This window comes from Caenorhabditis elegans, chromosome IV (genome assembly GCF_000002985.6).
Source record: "Caenorhabditis elegans chromosome IV".
Classification (NCBI taxonomy): Eukaryota; Metazoa; Nematoda; class Chromadorea; order Rhabditida; family Rhabditidae; genus Caenorhabditis; species Caenorhabditis elegans.
In genome coordinates, this window is record NC_003282.8 from 2,959,373 (window position 1) to 2,979,543 (window position 20,171).

Consider the following 20,171-nt stretch of genomic DNA (forward strand, 5'->3'; position numbering starts at 1 on the left):
TAGAAAAAAAATGTCTCTATTTTGGCGCAATTTCGTTCAATTTTTATTTGAAAAATTAAAAAAAAAGAGAGTAGATTTTCAACACAAATTGTAATTTTTGAAAAATTCCGATTGTGTGAATTTGTGGGTATTTCATGTATGCACAATGTAAACAGGTAGGTAGGTAGGCAGGTAGGTAGGTAGGTAGGTAGGTAGGTAGTGTAGGATCAAAGTTGAGACAGAAACGGTGCAGTTACATAGTAGATGTAGGTCCTTTACTTGTAGGTGGAAGGTACGCGTAGGCCCGCAGGTAGGCGCCCTAAAGATTCTTGAGGCACACGTGCAGGCATGTAGGTATCTAGGTAGGCATAAGACCTAGGCAATGAACCTTTTGAACTTTTTATCCAATTTACATGCAATTACTTTGCAACAGCAAGAAAAAACCAAAACAAAATTGTAAAACAATTCAATCACTCCCTATCTCTCTTCCTTCTCCAAGTGATGCACACAAGACCAAAAGTCCTTCTCGTTTTCTACTTCATTTTCTTTTTTTTCTTTTTTTTTCTCCCTTTATTTTCCTCCGCCCATGCATACTTTAATGTTGACTGAGCCTCCCTTTACTCCGCCCCATATCTTGGGTCTCGCCTGATTTTTTATTCCATATTTGTCATAGTAACTATTTACTTGTCTTATATACTTTGCACTTTTAATTGATTTTTTTTAAATTTTTGGCAAAAAATTTTTTTTCAGAAAAATTCGCCGCCACAAAAAATGATTTTGCTATCACTGACGCTGGGCGTCGTCAACTGTTTTGTGGTGATCGGTAATTTGCTGGTTTTCTACGTGATTCTTACCAAAAAATCCCTTCAAACATCAACGAACCACTTGGTTTTGTCACTGACAATTAGTGATCTACTTCTTGGAATCCTTATTCTTCCATTTGCTATTATTCAGGTAAAGCGACTGAAAATAGGAAAAATTACGTCAAAAAAAGAAGAAAAAAAAAAGGAAAAGCTCATGCGGGGAGGTCGAACCCTGGTCTTGTGCGCCATGAGCAAGCCTCTACCCGGCTGAGCTGGTGGTGCAGGGCGCCCCTGCGCCCCAGCGACAAGTAGCTCAACTGGGTACGCGGATGCCTATGGCGCACGAGACCAGGGCTCGACCCCGGTGTGCATTGTTTTCGTTTTCCTCCTTTTATAGACAACTAGGCAGGCAGACAGGCATAAAAAATCGAATGTATTTGAAAAAACCGAAAAAAAAAACCATTAAAAATTAAACACTTAAACGAAAAAAGTTGCAAAACCCATTCTTGGGAAAAAAATCTATTTTTTTAAATAAAAATCCAAAAAAACTAAAAAAAATCCCATAATTGCAAAAAAAAACAAATTGGGCCATTTTGCAAAAAATTTTGTAGGCACGCAAGTAGGCACATAGGTAGGCACGCAGATACGCAGGTAGGCAACCGTACAGCACATTGGAAGACTTTTCATATTACAGGTATAGGCGTAGGTAGGCATACTGGCAGGTATACCTTCAGGCATCTAAAAAGAAACCTTTCAGGAACACTCAAATGAATGGATTTTCGGTCACTTTGGATGCAGACTCTGGCTCTCCGTAGATGTCTTCCTATCAACTGCATCGATTTATAATCTCCTTGCAATTTCATTTGACCGATATATGGCTGTCCGTCAGCCAATCAAATACCCAATCATCTCCTCCACCAAGTATGTTCCCCCCCCCCCCCCCCCTCAACAATAATTCTCCAATTCCAAATTGCTCAGAGTGGTCCGACTAATGACGTTCCTCGTCTGGTTCTGCTCCCTACTTCTGGCTGTCATACTCTTCGTGCTCCTCACCCTAAATGCTCATGACTCGGAGCCAACGAAAGATTGTCAACCCACATCTCTCCCGTCAATGTATATCATATTTTCGGCGATGGCCTCGTTCATTGTGCCTGCATTTGTGATGGTTATACTGAATGTCAGAATATTTCAAACGGTCCTACATACGTCGAGGACTATGACCGTTAAGTCGAAGAATGGCTCGTTGAGGGTGCACAGGAGGAAGGAACCGATTATTCCTGTTAAAGTGAGCATTTTTTTTGGATTTTTAATTGAAAATTTGGAATTTGGAAACATTTTGAAAAAAATTTGAAATTTTTTTTAAAAATTTTTTTGCCAAAGTTCTTCTGTAAAAAAAAGAGAAATAACTAAAAATTATCAAACAAATCCAAAAAAAAAACATAAATTAAGCCCAGAGGCCTCCTCTCGCCTCCTCTCGTTATTTGTGAATCGTTATTTTGAAGAAAAAATAATTGAAAACTAATGACACTTTAACAGGCCGTAACTCGGTCAGTTGTTGAGACATAAAAAAAGTTAATATACCATTTTGTAGCCGAAGAAATTTGAAATTATTTGTCTGTTAGAAACTGTTCCAAAAATTAAAATAAACAAAGATATAAGGCGCCAAAATTAAGTAGTTTCCAAAAAATTTTGGTCGAACCTCCATCGATGTCGGATGCTATTTTTTGGTGAAATTTCGATTTTGATGAAATTTTATGAAGATTCCTTTAAGCTAAATTTTATATAGTATCGGTGAAATATCAATTTTATAAATTACCATGAAAAATTATTTGAAAAATGATAAAAAATTTAACAAAAATCGACGCTTAAATCGGGAAAAAATTATTCAGAAAAAGTTAAATGGGAGAGTTTACCGAACTAGGTCAAATCTACCCTAGATTTGGCCGAGCCAAATCTGGGGTAGATTTACGGCGCGTTGCGTGTCGCGTCGCGGCTCGATTTTAGTTGTAAAACTAAATGTATTTGTCCGTGTGGTGTACACGACTTTCTCACTCATTGTCCGGCGGGCGATTGTCAATGGAGCGCGAAAAAATCAATGAGGAAGGTCAGAAGCCCGTGCAAATTTTCAAAAAATATTTTTCCGCTGTTTGTGCGCTAACACTCTTTGGAGATCAAACCCAGCACCACCCACGTTTATTCCCAGCAAAATGTCCACCTATCAACCCTCCCATTTCCAGAAACACGATAAATACGAGACCCGTTTGAGCCACGAAGAAGAATGCGTGGGCTCTCCATCAAAAGAAGTCATCGACCCGATTCCGGTGGTAGCAGTCGTCGAAAAACATCACAAAAGCTCGGCAGTGGATGCACCCGCGATCCGCTCATTTCTCACGCACACTGTGGTTTTTGGAGTTTTGGAAGCCAAAAAGACCAACATCATCAATCACATCACACAGTTAGTTTTTTGTTTTTTTTACTTAAAGCTTCAACATTTTCACTTAAAACAAAAAAAAAGCAAGTCGAATATTTTGAGTATTTTGGTTCGAAAACATGTTAGGGACCCCCCTATTTAAAATATACAGATGGTGGCGGAGAAGCACGGTTCGGTCGCCGAATCCGAGTACCAGGTAACTAGTGTGAAATCGTAAACGCTTCGTTTTTTTTTTTGGAAAATTAACAATATTTTCCGCATACTGTACGTACTTTTGTCGTAACTTTTTTTCGCACACACGCACAGACACAAAACTCGCCTATCTGCCTGCCTGCGTGCCTATCGCCAAAATTTAGCTAACGATGGAACAGAGTTTAATGCAAATATCACAAGGTAGGCAGGCATGTAGGCAGGCTCGTAGGCATCAGGTAGGTATTGTACCTACCTATCACATAAGGCTTTCAGGAAAATACTAGGAAAAATTACCTGTTGTAGTGCAAAAATCATGCAACTTTATCAAAAATTGCCAATTTTTAGGCTTGTTAAATTGCTTTTTGAAAAATCTTTTCTATAGATTTTTTTATAGTTTTTAGAATGTGTTTTTTTCAGAATTAAAAATATAAGCCTTAAAATGCTTCAAAAAAATTTGCCTACGCCTAAAAAATTTAAAACTACTTAAAACATACAAATTTGAAACAATTCCACAAACTTTGGATTCGCTTTTAAAAAAATTTCAGATTGGAAATTCCAGGAGTATTTAAAAAAAAATTTTTTTTGGAACATTTTGTTTTTAGGAAAACTTTTTTCAAAAAAAAAAGCTAATTTTTTTAACAACATTTTTCTCAAAATTTCAAAAAAAAAGTCTTCCTTAAAAATTGAAAGTTTAAAAAATCTGTTAAAATACTGTATTTGAAAAAATTTTGAAATTCCGTTTCTTTTTTTTGTTAAAAATTTTTCATTAATATTTTGATAAAAAATTAGTAAAAAGTGCACTGAGAAGTTAAACTTTTTTTTTTCAAAATTATACTCTTTCAGGAAAAAACAAAAATAGGCAAATTTTAAATTTTTTTTGCCTATTGGAAAATTTTTAAATCGCCTAAAAATTATCAAACTCTGTGAAAAAAAAAATTATCAACACCGCTTGAAACCTTTGTGAATCTATAGTTTTTTTATTTTAAATTTTTTTTGTTTGAAAGAAATCGTACCCTAATTCCAAAACTTTTCAGAAAAAAATGTATGCGACGCTCTCTTCGAACGGAAATCCGAGTAGCTCGAACAACCGGAATCGTCGTAGCGGCCTTCATTGTCTGCTGGATCCCATTTACAACAATATATGTACTCCAAGCCTATGCAGTATGTACAGTTGCCGCCGGGTGCATTCCAGCTTCACTTTTCACGACAGCTTTTTGGCTGGGCTACTCCAATTCAGCAGTCAATCCAATTCTCTACGCAGCGTTCTCTCGAGACTTTCGAATTGCTCTCAAGAGATTATTCTTTCAGAAGCCAAAATTTTGATTATTTTCATTTCTAGCAGTTCAGTAATAATTGTTCAAAAGTATTGTTGGATGCTTTTTGGAAAAAAATCCAATTTTTCTGAAATTCAATTGTATGTATTTCCCTCATTTTTAATGTTTTTTTTTCAATGTTTTGCTTGTTTTCCTCCCTTCTCCATATATGTTGCCAAAATGCCACAATGCCAAAATTGTTCTCCACTCGGGTTTCTCCATTATCACGAGTTGTACAAGTTCTTTCAAATCTCAAACAATGCACTTTATATTAATGAAAATTGAATAATAATAAATAGTAAAATTAATTAGTTATGTTTTGGAATTTGTTCATAGAATCAGTTTTTGAACCCGTACTGATACTCGAGAAACTGCTTCTCCTCTTCGTTGTCCTGCTGATGGCCGATTTCGATTTCCTGGAAAAAATTCCTAAATTTAAATTTTCGAATGTTTGCACAAAAAATCATTAATGCTTTTGCCAGAAATTTCCAAATTTTCCAAAAAAAAAAAAAATTTCAAGCAATTTTTTGTAGCAAAAAAATATAAAATTCCCGATTTTTCAAAAGTTTTTTGTGCCATTTTTCAATAAAAAAAAATTTTTTTCAAAAAAAACTGATTTTTTTGTTTGGATGGAAATTTTGAGGCTAAGAAATTATGATTTTCAGAAAGTTAAAAAAAAAGCCGCTCTAAAAACTTCCGGCAAACGGCAAACCTGCAGTTTGCCGGAATTTAAAATTTCTGGCAAACTGGCAAACCGGTAAGTTGCCGCAATTGAAAATTTCCGGCAAATCGATAAATCGGCTATTTGCCGGAATTGAAAACTACCGGCAAATCTGCAAACTGGAAATTTGCCGGAATTGAAAATTTCCTGTAAATCTGCAAACCGGCAGTTTGCCGGAATTGAAAATTTCTGGCAATTTGGCAAACCGGCAGTTTGCCGGAATTGAAAATTTCTGGCAAATCTGCAAACTGGAAATTTGTCGGAATTGAAAATTTCCAGCAATTTACCATTCATCGACATCGATCACCATCGATTTTTTTTTCAAACTTTCACAACAAAAGGGCCAAATTGGTCAGAAGTTCTAGGTTTTTTAGGACGTAGTTTTTCAAATGAAACTTTAGAGTTTTTTTAGTACTTGACACCGAAAACCCTGCTAACCTTCCTCCGGACTGCAAATTTCTCCTGTCGATTCTTGTTTCCACAGCAAAAAGTGAGACAAATTGTGAATAGACCAATGCCAAGAACGCCAAGAACTGCAATAAACCAGGCGGCACTTCTCAGAGAGTCCTCTTTTAATCGATTTGCATAATCTCGATTTAAAGTTTTAATCGGGAGGAATACGGATTCACTTCTTCTTGGCCCGTCTTTTGCAATTCCTTGCATAAAATATTTCTGGTCTTCTTTTAGGTCTGAAAAGCTTTTGGTTAATTTGGGAACTTACAATTTTTTGTGGGTTTCCGGAAATTTACCAAAAATTTATTGGTTCGGCAATATTTGCAATGGTTTAAAGTAATTTTGGCAGGAAATTCAAATTTTCTGGGAGAAATATAGCCGAAAAATTCAAATTTGTTTCTAAAAAATAATTTTGACTGAAAAGTTTTTTTTTAATTTTGGCGGAAAATTCAAATTTTGCAAAACAAATTTGGCGGGAAATTTAAATTGTATGAAAATTTAATTACTGCGGGAACTACAAATTTTCTGGGAAAACATATTGGCGGGCAATTCAAATTTGTTTCTAAAAAATAATTTGTCGGAAAATTCAAATTTGAAATTGTTTTGTTAATTGGCAGAAATTTTTATTTGAAATAACGTAATTAAAATAGATACCTATTTAAAAAGTGCCTTATTTCGGTTTGATCTACGTTGATCTACAAAAAATGCGGGAGAAGAGACGCAGAGTTCTCATCTGATTTTGTATGGTTAAGAACGTGCTGACGTCCTATTTTTTGGGCAAAAAATCCCGCATTTTTGTAGATCAAACCATAATGGAACAGCACCTGGCACCACGTGAAAGTGCTGTCAATTTACATTCCAGTGCAAATTTTTCTAATCGGCAAATTCTGCAAATTAGCCAAGAAACCCACTTCGTATTGTAATCTCCGTATATGGAAGATATATAATCTCGGACTGGAACCATGTTTTTGAGCTTTCAGCCGTGTAATTAACAAAAAATGCAGCTCCGGGCATCTTCCACACGCTATGATTATTTGGTTGCCACTCGACGACAAATGAGTCCAACGAAATATTTTTTACACGGAAGATTGGAGCATCGGGGACTGCAAATTGGAGCATTTTTCAGGCAATTTTTCTTTCGGGAAACGCTTACTTCTAGCAGGCCATGTTCTGACAGGTCTCAATGTAACTGGGCCTTCTCCGGCCCGGGTCTCGGCCCAAACCGATACCTTGTAGCCGGTATCTGGCTCACTTTTCTCGTGGAGATAGTGTTTTTGTCGATGAATTACGTATGTCTCCTCGGTTTCGTCTGTAGAATTGTGATTTTTAGATAGGTACAAAAATGCCTGCCTGCTTGCCAAAAACCTGCAGCTGAAATTAGGGATATTCACGATTTCAAATTTTTCACAAACATTTTTTTTTCAATTTTTTGACTAGTCAACTAAAATAATAAGAAAAATAAAATATGTGGTAGGTAGGCACGTAGGCATGCGGTAGGCACGAAGTAGGCTTCTCTCACTTTTCTCATTCTGGAATGAAATGAAATATCCTCGAATTCGGCCGTTCGGCTGTAGAGGAGCATCCCATTGAAGCAGGATTGCTGTCGACCCAACTGAATATACACGGAGGTTGTGAACTTTTCCGGGAGCTGAAAAGTGTAGTTTGTAGTTTGGGCTATGAATTTAGAAATAATGCGCAGCCGACACCAATCAGAATTCGGCATTCCGGCAAAGCGGCGAAGCGGCCGACACTTTGCGGGTTGCTGCGGCCGACACCTTACGGGTTGTAGCGGCCGACACCTTGCGGGTTGTTGCGGCCGACACGTTACGGGTTGTAGCGGCCGACACCTTACGGGTTGTAGCGGCCGACACTTTGCAGGTTGTTGCGGCCGACACCTTGCGGATCTAGTTTCAAATTTTGTGTCGTCTGCATATCTGCTCATGAATACTTACGTCCTTCAGGCATCGCAAACGAGACATAATCACTCGGGGCACTTCTGAGCCTCTTGTTTCGAGTTCGAATATGCGCACTGTAGTTGGTGACGGCGTGGAAGGAATTTATAACCTAGAATTTGAAAAAAAAAATTTTTTGGGAAATTTTGATTTTTTTGATAACACGTGGTTTCAGGCTGCCCCGTCACGGTTTGATCTACAAAAAATGCGGGAATTTTTAGCCCAAAAATATGTGACGTCAGCACGTTCTTAACCATGCAAAACTGGTTGAGAACTCTGCGTCTCTTCTCCCGCATTTTTTGTAGATCAACGTAGATCAAACCGAAATGAGACACTCTGACACCACGCGGGCTCAAGCAATAACCCACCTTATAAGTTGAGTTGGCCGGGATTTTGATTGAATACTTCCTGATAGTGTTCTCCGCCTTCCAATATTCAATCTCATAGCCCACAAAATGTCCATTTACAGTGTTGGCGTCTACTGGATTCCACGTGAAATTGATCGTGGTGAAATTGATTTGAGTGTCGATGTGGAAGTCACGTGGTGCTTCATCAGGCACTGAAATTTGACATAAACCAGAAAAAAACAGGAATAAATATAAATTTACCATCTTCTCCAGACCATCCATGATGTATCTCCGGTTCAACTATGCTAGGACCCACTGAATTTACAGATTGCACTTGGATCAGGTACTTCCGGAATGTTGGCTGATCCCGGATTATTGTAAAGTTCTGGAAGTTTCCCATTATAGTATCAGGAGCAACCCGGAGCTCACCGCCAACGAGTCTTCCACCAAAAACTCGGTCCATCCATGGATCGGTTCATCCAGCTTATACCTGACCAAGTACTGCATATTCGGAGCATTCCAGTAGTACCTATCCAGGGGCTTCCATGAAATGACTAGGTTATCCGGTTCGGTTCCTTCTCCTTTGACTCCTGTGGGGTTTGTATATGGGAATGAGGGACGTGTCTGACAGGTTAGCCAATCTTCTTTCGGCTGCCCGTCGATTTTCATGTCGGATCTTCCGTGCGAGTTGACGGCGACAACTCGGAATGTATAGTTGACCCAGGGAGTCAGTGTGATGTCGACCTCGAAGGTTTCCTTGTTCACATTTACTTCCTCATTTATAACCTCCCATTCGTTCTGCAAAACCAAGAGAGGTCTAGAAATTCATTTCGTGCTTGCCTGGTGCCTGCCTTGTGCCTACACGCTTGACTTGTACCTACTTTAAGCCTCCCTCGTAGCGACGCCTGCCTGCCTAATGCCTAAGCCAATTTTGTGTCTTCGAGGCGTCTTGCGCCCACCTTGTGCCAATATGTGTACCTACGACACATTTGTGTCTACTTGCTTGCCGTCAAAGGTACTGAGGCCTCAACGGTACCTACGCCTACCTTCTGCCTGCATTATATTTATTTTCTTATGCCTACTTTGCTTCTACGCGCAAAGTCTCGTACGAGCAGACGCTTCTATGCCTGCCTAGTGCCTACGCCTACTGTATTTTCATCTAGCCGGCCATGTGCCTATCCACGTGCCTACTCTTGCCTACTTATGGTATTCTTGTGCCTACGCCTACCTTGTGCCTAACCCCTTACCTTTTTAAAATCAGTGAACATTTCCACAATATACTTCTTTATCGAATCGCCGTGATCAGAAGCCGCGACCCATTTTACAGTGGCCTTGCGCTCTGAGCAGTGAGCCGTTTCCACTACTGGGTGAGCGGGGACGTCTGAAAGAATATTCATAGTTGCCTGCCTACCTATACCTGTGCCTAACCTTTCACAATCAACTGCATAGACGCCAGCTTCACATCGACGTCAGTAATCGCCGCACAATCTATAATTCCTGAGTGCCGTCCTCTCACAGATCGGAAGCGGAGACGGTCGGGCAGAATTCTAGAAAGAGCTCAATTTATTATTTTTAAGCTTCAGTTTTTCAGGCTTCTCATACTCATAATATTGTGACTCGGTGAGCACTTTTCCATTGATAGTCCATTGATATCTGATAGGAAGACGTGGATCGGCGACGGCTTCACAGAACACTTCAGCCGTCTCCCCGGCTTCTAGAATCAGGCGTTTGGGTGTTGGAATGCGAACAAAGTATGTGGGCTCTGAAAATAGAAACTTTGTGATTCATCTGACAAAAAGATTGTTTTTGTTTCAATTTGATAAAGAAAGATAAGCGGTTTGTTTATTCAGCAGGTTTCCGCTCGTACTTTGAATTTTAACGCGCAGCCGACATCGATCCGGGTTCGCTTCTCCGCTAAGGCGAAGCAGTCGACGCTAGGCGGGTTGTAGCGAGCCAATGACTTGCCAGTTTGCAGCAGCCGACACTTTGGGGGTTTGTAGCAACCGGCGTTTCAGAGGGTTCTACCGACACTTTATGACTCATTGCAGCCGACGCTTAGCGGGTTAGTCCCCGCAGCGGACGCTATGCGGGGGTGGAGTGCCCGACGTTTCGTGGGTTGTTGCAGCTGGCACATTACAGCGGCCGACACTTCCCGGGTTCCTTTAAATAAACTTACTGAAGACTTGCAGCCGGTTAGTTGCTCGATTAATTCCATACTTGTTGCTAACATTGCAATAATAGAGTCCCTCGTCTGCACTATTCACATCATAAACCATAAATGTATGATTAGGGAAGAGCTGAAATAAATTGAGGTGTTTTTGTTGGGGAGAAATGTACAATTTTTGCGTTATCACTTGATTGATAACAGCAACAAAAAACAAGACATTTGCTGGTTAAAAGAACGGCTTTTTTAAAATTTTCATTGGCAAATAGTCGAGGTTTTGCAATGATTCTGGGTTACCCTTTTCGGCCTTGTGGTAAGTTTTTTTTATACAGTAGGTATTCAGTCAATTGTGCCTACCTGCCTACATTGTGCCTACACAATTACTTGTTGCCAAAATGAGCTAGAATCTTTTCTCATAGCTAAAATTCTTTTATGGTTTAAAAAAATGTGCGAAATGTAAATAGTAGGGTATACATAGGCATGCAGACAGGCAGGCAGGCACAAAATAGGCACGTAGGTTTGAGCCCGCCTAACATGGAAAAAGGTTAGGCTTAAGCTTAGGATTAGGCTTAGGCTTAGGCTTTAGATCAGGAATAGGCTCACGCTTGGCTTAGGCTTGATTTTTTGCTAATGGTTTTAGACGTTGGCCTGTAGACTTATAGTTAGGCTTTGAATCTGTCATACATAGATACGGAAAAATTTGGAAAAAAACTCTTTTTTTTTAATTTTTGGCATAGTAAAAATTTGGGTTTTTTTCGACAAACCCCGTTGAAAATTATCAAAAACAAATTTTTTGAGATCCTCATATCATCTTCCTTGCTGTCTTGATCCTGATTTCTCATGCTTTATCCTCCCCATTGGACTATCCCGAAGAGCCCGAAACTTCAGAGGTAACTCCCCAGGAACCTCTGAGCAAGATTGTATTTGTCAATGATCTACCACCAGGGGAAACTGTGCAATTTGATTTTGCGAAAGGCGTTTCGGTGAGACAATTTAGCATGTTGTTTTCTTAATTCATAAAACTTATTCTCAGGTCTATGTATCTTCTTCGCGAGAATCTGAAGCCGAAATTTATGAAGAGAAAATTCAAATTCTGAGGCCAAATTCCGAGGAAAGCTTTCAAAAAATGACAGACGCCGGGATGAATGTAAATAGTGATACTGGAGAGATAAAGCCAGTATTTAAGCAAGAATTTCAAATTTCTATTCGAAATAATAATGCACAAAGAGCAAGTTTCAAGAATCCAGGGATCATTTATTTTCTGCAAGAGTCTGATGAAAAACACGGTGAGTTTGCGGGCGACGTTTCACGGGTTTCTGCAAACGAGGCTTATTGGGATGTTTGTGATCGCCGCTTTGTAGGTTAACGCATGCGACACCTCGCGGGTTCCTGCGGCAGACGCTCCACGGGTACCTGCGGCCGACGGTAGACGGGTTCTCTACCACCGACGTTATTTGGATTTTTGCGGCAGACGCTTTGTATGTTTCTGCTAGAGCTCCGGGGCCTCACGCCGACGCCGTGAGCCGCTCGGTGTGCGCAACGTGGTGCGAAAAGGTAGTTTTTGGAAGCGGCCGACACGTTTGGGGTTCCGCGCCGCACTATACATGCGGCGTGGGTGACGCCGTGAGGCCGGCGGAGGCACCGTTGCGGTGACCTCATGGGAGCCCTAGTTTCTGCGACCGACGCTTCACGGGGTTTTGCAACTGGCCTTTCTTGGATTGCTGCAGCCGACGCTTCCCGGGTTGAAAAATAATTATTTTCAGTGAGCACAGTCTACGAGTCATCTGCTACAGAGAAGCGTAACATTTTTGTTCAATCCGACAATATTGACACTCGCTATGTCACCGTGCTAAATCCATCAGGAGCCGTCAAAATTTGGGACATTCATCATATTGATGGGGTGATTTTTCAAATATTAATGTTGAGATATACAGGTGTAATACAAGTTTTGACAATTTCAGTTAACTGCTCTCACGGTGTCTGCCGGTGGTCTTCAGGAAGCGAAAAGCACATCGTTCACTATTCATGATATTGGGTAAGCTATAGTTGCTCCAGCTACAGTACTCCTACAGTATCCTTAATACTTTTTTTTCAGTAAAGGTGCAGCTCACACTGGAGCACCACTGTATTTTGCTGAGCCAGTTCTCACATTCCATAAGCAATTGTCCATCTTTGCCGGGTCTTCATTTGAAGTTACAGTCAAAGGTGTCGATGGTAAGTAGTCCCACTATTCAACTCAGTTATCAGCTTATTTTCAGTCCCAACAAAAGCCCTGATACCTATGACATGGTCTGACTGGTCGCTAGCAATGTCTCCAAACTACATGCTACGTACGGAGTCAAAATCATTCAAGTACATTTTTAACGCGACAGCTGAAAACTCACAGTTTGATTTATGGGTATTAATGTATTAACTGTTTTAGCATTTACTGAAAAATATCAAAATTTCAGCTGTTCGGAGAACTAGCCGAAGATAGCTCACTACAAGTTTCATATGACGGGATAGAAGGAGCCGGAAGTGAAAGTTTTCGGAAGAGGGATCTGCAGAGCACGTACAAAAATGTAAAGGGACAAACGGTTACAGTTGAGTATCATAGAGGAGAGCATGATGTGACGGAAGGAGTTCTGGTTCGAGTGGAGTGTTCTCGTAAGTTATAGGCCTTCTGTGCCTACCTACCTATAAAGCATTTTTAACTTGTCTTGAAGTTATGCCTATTTTTCGCCTACCTACCTAGGTACCTAAATGGCTGGCTTTGAGGTAGGCGTAGCTTGCCTGTCTGGGATGTCTATTTGTGTGCTTGCCTTAAAAACTGTCAATTTGTACACGGCAGGCACAGCTTGAAGGAATGCCTAAATGCTTACCTAGGGCACTGCAAATTCATATCAACTACCTACTTTGTGCCTAGGCGTAATCTGTTTCGAAAAAAAAGTTCCTAGATAGGTGCCTACATGCCTTTGCGCCTTCTATGGCTTTTTTCGTGCCTTAAAATCATTAATTACTCGCCTCATCGGCATGCTTAATTTTTGCCTACAAGCTTACTTTCCTACAGTGTACCTAACGCCTACATAAAATAGACCTACCTTAACCTGAAAGAATGCCTACATGGTGCCTAGCCTACTTGCCTACAATATAACTCGCTTTTAAATTTTCCTACAAAGTAGGCATAGTCAGCCTTAAGTGAGTACAAACCGGCTTACCTACAAGGTAAGCGCCTACCTACAACAGACCTATATGCCTACAAAGCAGGTTTAATTTGCCTTTTAAAAATAATTTCTTGCATGTCTGCAAGTGTTGCGTAGCTTGTTTCAAGGCACGCCTATTTGAATGCCTACGAGGTAAGCATATGCTTGAAGAAATGCCTACCTATGTGCCTACAAGCCCTGAAACCTACGAATACCTAGAAACCTACCTAGAAACCTGCCTACCTACACGGCATGCGCCAACCTACAAGGCAGCCATAACTCGCCTAGAAAAATGCCTACTTGGGTGCCTACAAACCTAACTAAATAGTTCCACGACTACTCTCGTAGGCAGGCGGGTAGGCTCTTCTGTACCTACTATTTTCTAGATTAAACTCTCTATTAAACTTTCTATATTTTCAGAATCATCTTCCACAATTATTTTGCACATTGCGTTTTTGGCAGTTTTCCTTCAACGGCTACTCTAAATTTGAAATTTTTCCACAAATTTTCAAATTTCCCTCATTCTCTTTTAGTTTCAATAAACCTTCTACCTTATTTTTCCCCTCTACAACTTGAAGCGGTCGATCATCCGCATCAACCCATCGAACCATTGCCTCAGGAGCAGCATCCACGTCACAATCCAGGACTACTGTAGAATGGAGCACCACTTTCCAGTGACGAGCCGCCGGCATCCGGAAGAACGGTGCATGAGCTAGAGAAAATTTGCTGTGCTATAGAGATTCTAGAAACTATTCTTAAACAAACCTCTAACATGAACAAAAGCATTCGCAAAAACATATCCCAACGGATTGCTAGCATTGCATTGGTAGACTCCAGTATCCAGGTCATGATTCAAATTTCTGACGCGTAAAATTCTACCGTGATCGAGTAGAACCCTTCGGGAATCTTCTGCCAATTCGTGTAGAAATTTTCCATTCATACTCCAGGTTATGATTGGAGTCGGCTGGCCACCAGCAAGACATTCAAGTTCACCCGTACTTTCTTCTGGTAGGGAAATATCACGAGGTGGGTCGAACTCCCAGAATGGAGCGGCTGGAATTAATTTTGTAGCACACATTTTATTTAAAATATTCACATAGATTTTGTTATTTTCAATCTAACATGAAAGAGCCTACCTGCCTGACTCTGAAAGTCGAAGCCTACGGAGTTTAAGCCGAATTTTGGAACCAGAGCTTACAAAACTTAGCGTGAAAGAGTTTAAAACTACCGGATGAAGCCTAAAAATGAAGCTCAGAGTACCTGAACCTCATAAACCGGAGTATAAACCTAACAGTCCAAGCTTGAAAGCCCAAATGGAAGTCTGAAGGGGCCTTAGGAAAACATCTTAAGACTGAAAGCCTTAGCCGGATAATTTTGACCAAAGAAACTATGTATAAGCTTAAGCTTGAGTAGTCTTCACTCAGAAATCTAAGCCTGATGAAAAACACCTAAGCCTAAGTTTAAGACACAGTCTAAACCTTAGCCTTGGCCTAAGCATAAGCCTAAGCTTAAGCATACGCCTACGCCTAAGCCTAAGCCTAAGCCTACGTCTAAGCCTGAGCATAGTCCTAAGCCTAAGCCTACGTCTAAGCCTGAGGCCCAAAGCCCAAATCCAACTCACCCATAACTCGAACATTAACTGTATGAACCAAATGCCGGCCTCTGCACTCATACGCCCCCGCATCATCGGGATGAACATTCTCAACAATCAAGGATCTACCGAAATCGCTTTCATGAGATGTCAAATCCTTGATTCTAGATTTTGGAAGCTCTCCATCAATTTTTGACCAGAAAATTGTCGGAAGAGGTCTCCCGCCAAATATGCACTGAAGCTTCAGTTGACCTCCAGCTCGAACGGTTACTTCACTAGGACTAACTGACATCTTTTTTACAGGATGAGATTTATCTGAAATAAAATTTTAAATGGTCAAAGGCTTCCAAAAAAGAATGGAATACCTTGACTAGGTTCAATATCCAACTGTATCCGGTCTCCAGATCGATATTCTCCTCTGAGTACGGGCGATGTCGCAGCACATTCGTATACCAGAGTCGCTTTTCCGTCTGATAGCTCAACGGAGGAAAAGTGAAGATGACCTTCGTTATCGACAGTTATGTGTCGGCTCCGGATAGTTTCGATTACGGAGGAATCGTCTAGGGATCTGGAAGAGAAATGTTCAATAGTTAACCTTTTGCCGAAAAATTCGGCAAATCGGCAACTTGCCGGTTTGCCGATTTGCCGACAATTTTCTTTTCCGGCAATTTGCCGATTTGCTGAAAATTTCAATTCCGATAGTTTGCCGATTTGCCGGAAACTTCAATTCCGACAATTTGCCGATTTGCCGGAAATTTCAATATTGGCAAATTGCCGGTTTACCGGTTTGCCGGAAATTTCAATTCTGGCAATTTGCCGATTTGCCGGAAATTTTCGTTTCCGGCAATTTGCCGATTTGCTGAAAATTTCAATTCCGATAGTTTGCCGATTTGCCGGAAACTTCAATTCCGACAATTTGCCAATTTGCCGAAAATTTCAACTCCATTAATTTACCGGTTTGCCGGAAATTTCAATTCTGGCAATTTGCCGATTTGCCGGAAATTTTCGTTTCCGGCAATTTGCCGATTTGCTGGAAATTTCAATTCCGATAGTTTGCCGATTTGCCGGAAACTTCAATTCCGACAATTTGCCGATTTGCCGGAAATTTCAATATTGGCAAATTGCCGGTTTACCGGTTTGCCGGAAATTTCAATTCCGACAATTTGCCGAAAATTTCAACTCCATTAATTTACCGATTTTCCAGAAATTTCAATTCTGGCAATTTGCCGATTTGCCGGAAATTTTCGTTTCCGGCAATTTGCCGATTTGCCGACAATTTCAATTCCGACAGTTCGCCAATTTTCCGGAAATTTCAATTCCGACGATTTGTCGATTTGCAGGAAATTTCAATTCCAGCAGTTGGCTGATTTGCCGGAAATTTGATTTCCGACAATTTGCCGATTTACCGGAAATTTCAATTCCGACAATTTGCCGATTTGCCGAAAATTTCAATTCCGGCAATTTGCCGATTTGCCGGAAATTTGATTTCCGACAATTTGCCAATTTGCCGAAAATTTCAATTCCGGCAATATGCCGATTTGCCGGAAATTTCAATTCCGACAATTTGCCAATTTTCCGGGAATTGCAATTCCCACAATTCACCGATTTCCCGGAACTTTCAATTCTGGCAATTCGCCGATTTGCCAGAAATTTAATTTCGGCAATTTGCCGATTTGCCGGAAGTTTCGACGTATTTTTTTTTACACAAAAAAACGTGCAATTTTACGAATCTCCCAAATTTTTTGTTTTTGTTAAAATTTTGGAAAACTTCAATTCTGTGTTTTTAAGAAATTTTGCCTATTCCCTTACCTATAAAGCCAGACAATTTTCGGATCAGGTGTGCCACGTGGCGGTGTGCAATTCAACGTCAGCGACTCTCCTTCCTTCACTCTCAATAGTTTAACATCCCGTTTTGGAAAGTGTTCCAGTGCTGGAAATAATTAATTTTCTCGATAACACGTGGTGTCAGGCTGTCCCATTACGGTTTGATCTAAAAAACGCGGAAATTTTTAGTCCAAAAATTGTGACGTCAGCGAAATCAGTTGATAACCCTGCGTCTCTTCTCCCGCATTTTTTGTAGATCAACGTAGATCAAGCCGAAATGAAACGCTCTGACACCACATTCGATAAAACATATCATTTTCTTTTTTCTTTTTTCTCCCCTTCCCTTTTTATAATAATCAACATGTGGTGGTGGGTGGTCTTGATTAAATCCGTCCCCATTCACTAATTAGCACCTTGGCGAGCTAAAAGGGGGCAAAAAGAGCACTCGAGTGCTCATTGAGCCAAATTCAAAACAAACACATTATTATTATTATTAGCATAATTCTTATTATTTATTGATTGATACTGGAAGTTGTTGAAAAAATGGCTTCAAAACTGAATTTTAATTTTTCCAAATTTTGAAAAGTTTTAAATTTGAATTTCCCACCAAAATTTCTGGCAAAAATTGAGTTAAAATTCCACACCAAATTTCGTTAGAAACTAAAAAATTGAATTTTAACTTCCCGCAGAATTTTTTTTAATATTCAAATTTTAACATTCTCAGGGCATTTTCCATGCTGAAAATAATCCAATGTGTTCTGGAAAAATTAACGTTTTTTATTCCTATTTTTTTATGCGCCAAAATAATTTTTTCACAAAATTGTTCAAAAAATAAAATTCGACTTTCCCACCAGTATTTTAAAATTCTAAAAATCATCTAAAAACTAACATCCAAGCCTCAAATGCATTTTGTTCGAAAGTGCTGTTCCAAATATATTCGATGCGAAACATTGATAATATCTGCAATATTTTTTGGTTTTTTTTTCCAAAAATCTGAATTTCTCACCCTTGATGACTAGCATGAGGTTTTGTAAAAACAATTGATCCAGATTGACTTTCTTTTTCCCAAAGAACATCTTCGGAATCAATGACGAATGGCTCACCGTCTTTGAGCCAGGAGTATCTGGAAATAGAGTTGATAAATGCCTGCCTACATACCTACCTAATTACCTGCCCTAAATAGCTACCTACGTGCCTGCCTACCTTCGAGGTGACCTTTGCCTGTCTTGTGCCTACAACCAAAAAACACATACTTTTATTGCAGAAATAGTTTATTTATATAGGCATAAATGTCTACCTGCCTACCACATGGGAGGCCTACACCTGCCTCATGTCTTTCGGTAGGCGCCTGGCAGGCGACGGTTTTTCGCAAACTTTTCACAGCTATTTTAAAAAATGCTCTCGAATTCTCTCAAAAATTTTCATCAAATTCTCAACAAAAAAAACAAGATTTCTCAGTTTCAGACATGAAGGCACGTAGGCACGCTATTTTAAAAATGTATACCTATAGGCAGGGCCTACAATATACAGGCGCCCAGACATAAGCTGCATAGTGCGAAGTACCTTCAACCAAACCAAAAACTCAACTAAAAAAACCGAAAAAGTTAAAAAAAAATAGGCAGTAGGCAGAGCTGGAATTTGTAGTACCTACTATGCCAGTAGGCAAGCAGGCATAAAAATGTATTGTTCACTAGAGGCGTAGGCAAGTAAACACGAGGTTGGTGGTGCCTACTAGACACCTGCTAGGCACAGAGGTACAAGGCACGTAGGCAGGTAGGCACCTAGTAGGTGCCTAGGTAGGCTTGCATGTTTTACGCAGCACCTGTCAATCCCAAATTTCCACCCACCTGTCAGTATTCTCATCTGCCTCGCAACGAAGTGTCAACCTGTTTTTGAGGAGATCCTCATCATCTAAATGATACCACACCTCTTCGCCTGATTGTTCTAGAAGCTTCGGGGGACCTGGAGTTCACAGTTTCAGACATTTTAAAGTTACAAAACTCTTACCAATACTATTTTTTTGTGCAGCAAATACCTGAGTTATTAGAAGAAACTGTGCAATAACTAAACGCATTGTTGGAAAAATCCAAAAAAAAAGTCTGCTACCAAAAATCTACCGACGTCTCAGGATATGATGCATTATAGGCAGGCAGTCTAAAATGTTCGAAATTAATCAAATAACGAAAAAGGAGGCGGAGTCACGGGGCGGGGGTATGATTATGGAGTGTCCGCGGGGCGAATGTCAATGAGATGCAAATCATTGACAGAAATTGGAGCCCGTCTGGTATTTGGGAAACGGGGGGTGAAGAGGGGGGAATGGCATGGTGCATGAGGGTGATCGAATATTGGAGAAAATGGTGAACACTCTGTAAGCACGTGGAGTCAGAAAGTCCCATTTCGTTTTGATCTTCGAAAAATGCGGGAGCTGAGACGCAGACATCTCATCTGATTTTGCACTGCTGTGCTGACGTCACAACTTTTCTGGAAAAATATTCCCGCATTTTTTGTAGATTAAGCTGTAATGAGACAGCCTGACACCACGTATTTAAGTAGTCTTTAGAAATGCTCCTGGAGCGGATTTTTCTTAAAATCTTTGATTAATCTAGGGCACGTGGTGCCAGGCTGTCCCATTACGGTTTGATCTACAAAAAATGCGGGAGTTTTTTGCCCTGAAAATGTGACGTCAGCAAGTTCTTGAGAACTCTGCGTCTCTTCTCCCGCATTTTTTGTAGATCAACGTAGATCAAGCCGAAATGAGGGATATATTTTTTATTTTTTGAAATTTTAAGAATACTCTTTTTTTAGGGTCCTCCTAAATTAAGAAAAAGAGAAAATTTCCAGTTGAAAATTTCCAGAATTTTCGCTCTAAAAATACAGTCCCTGGTCTCGAAACGATGTAGTTTCGAAATTTGCCAATTTTTATAGTTTCTCAAGCAAAAATATGTTTATTCATTTAAAAACTTAAATATTATAGAAAATAAAAAATCATGTGAAAAACTATGCATGAAAACTCGAAAAGAAAAATTGAAACTACAGTACTTTGTAAAGGCGCACACCTTCTTGCATGTAATAAAAAAAATATCAAAAATTGTCGCTTCGAGACCCGAGGTACTGTAGTTTTGAAGGGAAAATCGCTAAATTTTGTGTCTGGGTGATAGTTTTGAATTTTTTTGGAACTTTTATTTTCTGAATTTTTTTTCACACTTTTAGACCCCGTAA

At 39.9% G+C, this 20,171-nt stretch overlaps 3 protein-coding genes across 5 annotated transcripts; 2 read left to right on the forward strand and 1 right to left on the reverse strand.

Annotated features, from left to right (window-relative positions):
* Positions 1–725: 725 nt before the first annotated feature.
* ser-6 (G-protein coupled receptors family 1 profile domain-containing protein) lies at positions 726–5,029 on the forward strand (the record flags this gene model as incomplete). Of its 2 annotated transcripts, NM_171297.4 has the most annotated exons (6): positions 751–933; positions 1,540–1,703; positions 1,761–2,067; positions 3,020–3,237; positions 3,365–3,409; positions 4,440–5,023. In NM_171297.4, 6 exons carry the CDS (start codon positions 751–753, stop codon positions 4,726–4,728), a joined length of 1,206 nt encoding a protein of 401 aa, NP_741350.1. In that variant the 3' UTR covers positions 4,729–5,023. The 2 variants fall into 2 exon arrangements, with proteins under 2 accessions (NP_001294262.1, NP_741350.1); NM_001307333.2 differs by lacking the exon at positions 3,365–3,409 and having other exon boundaries at positions 726–933; positions 4,440–5,029.
* lad-2 lies at positions 4,962–19,112 on the reverse strand (the record flags this gene model as incomplete). Of its 2 annotated transcripts, NM_001028325.3 has the most annotated exons (22): positions 4,962–5,134; positions 5,878–6,128; positions 6,804–6,995; positions 7,046–7,201; positions 7,412–7,540; positions 7,845–7,956; positions 8,213–8,403; positions 8,453–8,576; positions 8,621–8,989; positions 9,439–9,572; positions 9,620–9,738; positions 9,794–9,953; positions 10,368–10,488; positions 14,089–14,249; positions 14,303–14,590; positions 15,159–15,443; positions 15,494–15,696; positions 16,938–17,058; positions 17,842–17,912; positions 17,959–18,075; positions 18,800–18,914; positions 18,960–19,112. In NM_001028325.3, 22 exons carry the CDS (start codon positions 19,024–19,026, stop codon positions 5,057–5,059), a joined length of 3,564 nt encoding a protein of 1,187 aa, NP_001023496.1. In that variant the 3' UTR covers positions 4,962–5,056. The 2 variants fall into 2 exon arrangements, with proteins under 2 accessions (NP_001023496.1, NP_001023497.1); NM_001028326.4 differs by lacking the exons at positions 4,962–5,134; positions 5,878–6,128; positions 6,804–6,995; ... (8 more) ...; positions 9,794–9,953; positions 10,368–10,488 and adding exons at positions 12,935–13,027; positions 13,082–13,156 and having other exon boundaries at positions 18,960–19,026.
* On the forward strand, positions 10,568–14,094 carry Y54G2A.57 (CUB_2 domain-containing protein). The gene is made up of 10 exons (NM_001268313.3): positions 10,568–10,585; positions 10,613–10,668; positions 11,154–11,338; positions 11,389–11,641; positions 12,119–12,255; positions 12,317–12,390; positions 12,451–12,569; positions 12,614–12,753; positions 12,806–13,001; positions 13,958–14,094. Exons 2-10 carry the CDS (start codon positions 10,638–10,640, stop codon positions 14,020–14,022), a joined length of 1,200 nt encoding a protein of 399 aa, NP_001255242.1. The 5' UTR covers positions 10,568–10,585; positions 10,613–10,637; the 3' UTR covers positions 14,023–14,094.
* Positions 19,113–20,171: the final 1,059 nt, after the last annotated feature.

Excerpts from the sequence above, each read along its gene's own strand:
- Y54G2A.57 (NM_001268313.3), top strand. The coding sequence starts at position 10,638 with ATGATTCTGGGTTACCCTTTTCGGCCTTGTG. Across the intron at positions 10,669-11,153 it reads TTACCCTTTTCGGCCTTGTG|ATCCTCATATCATCTTCCTT; the intron begins GTAAGTTTTTTT and ends AAATTTTTTGAG. Across the intron at positions 13,002-13,957 it reads GGTTCGAGTGGAGTGTTCTC|AATCATCTTCCACAATTATT; the intron begins GTAAGTTATAGG and ends CTATATTTTCAG.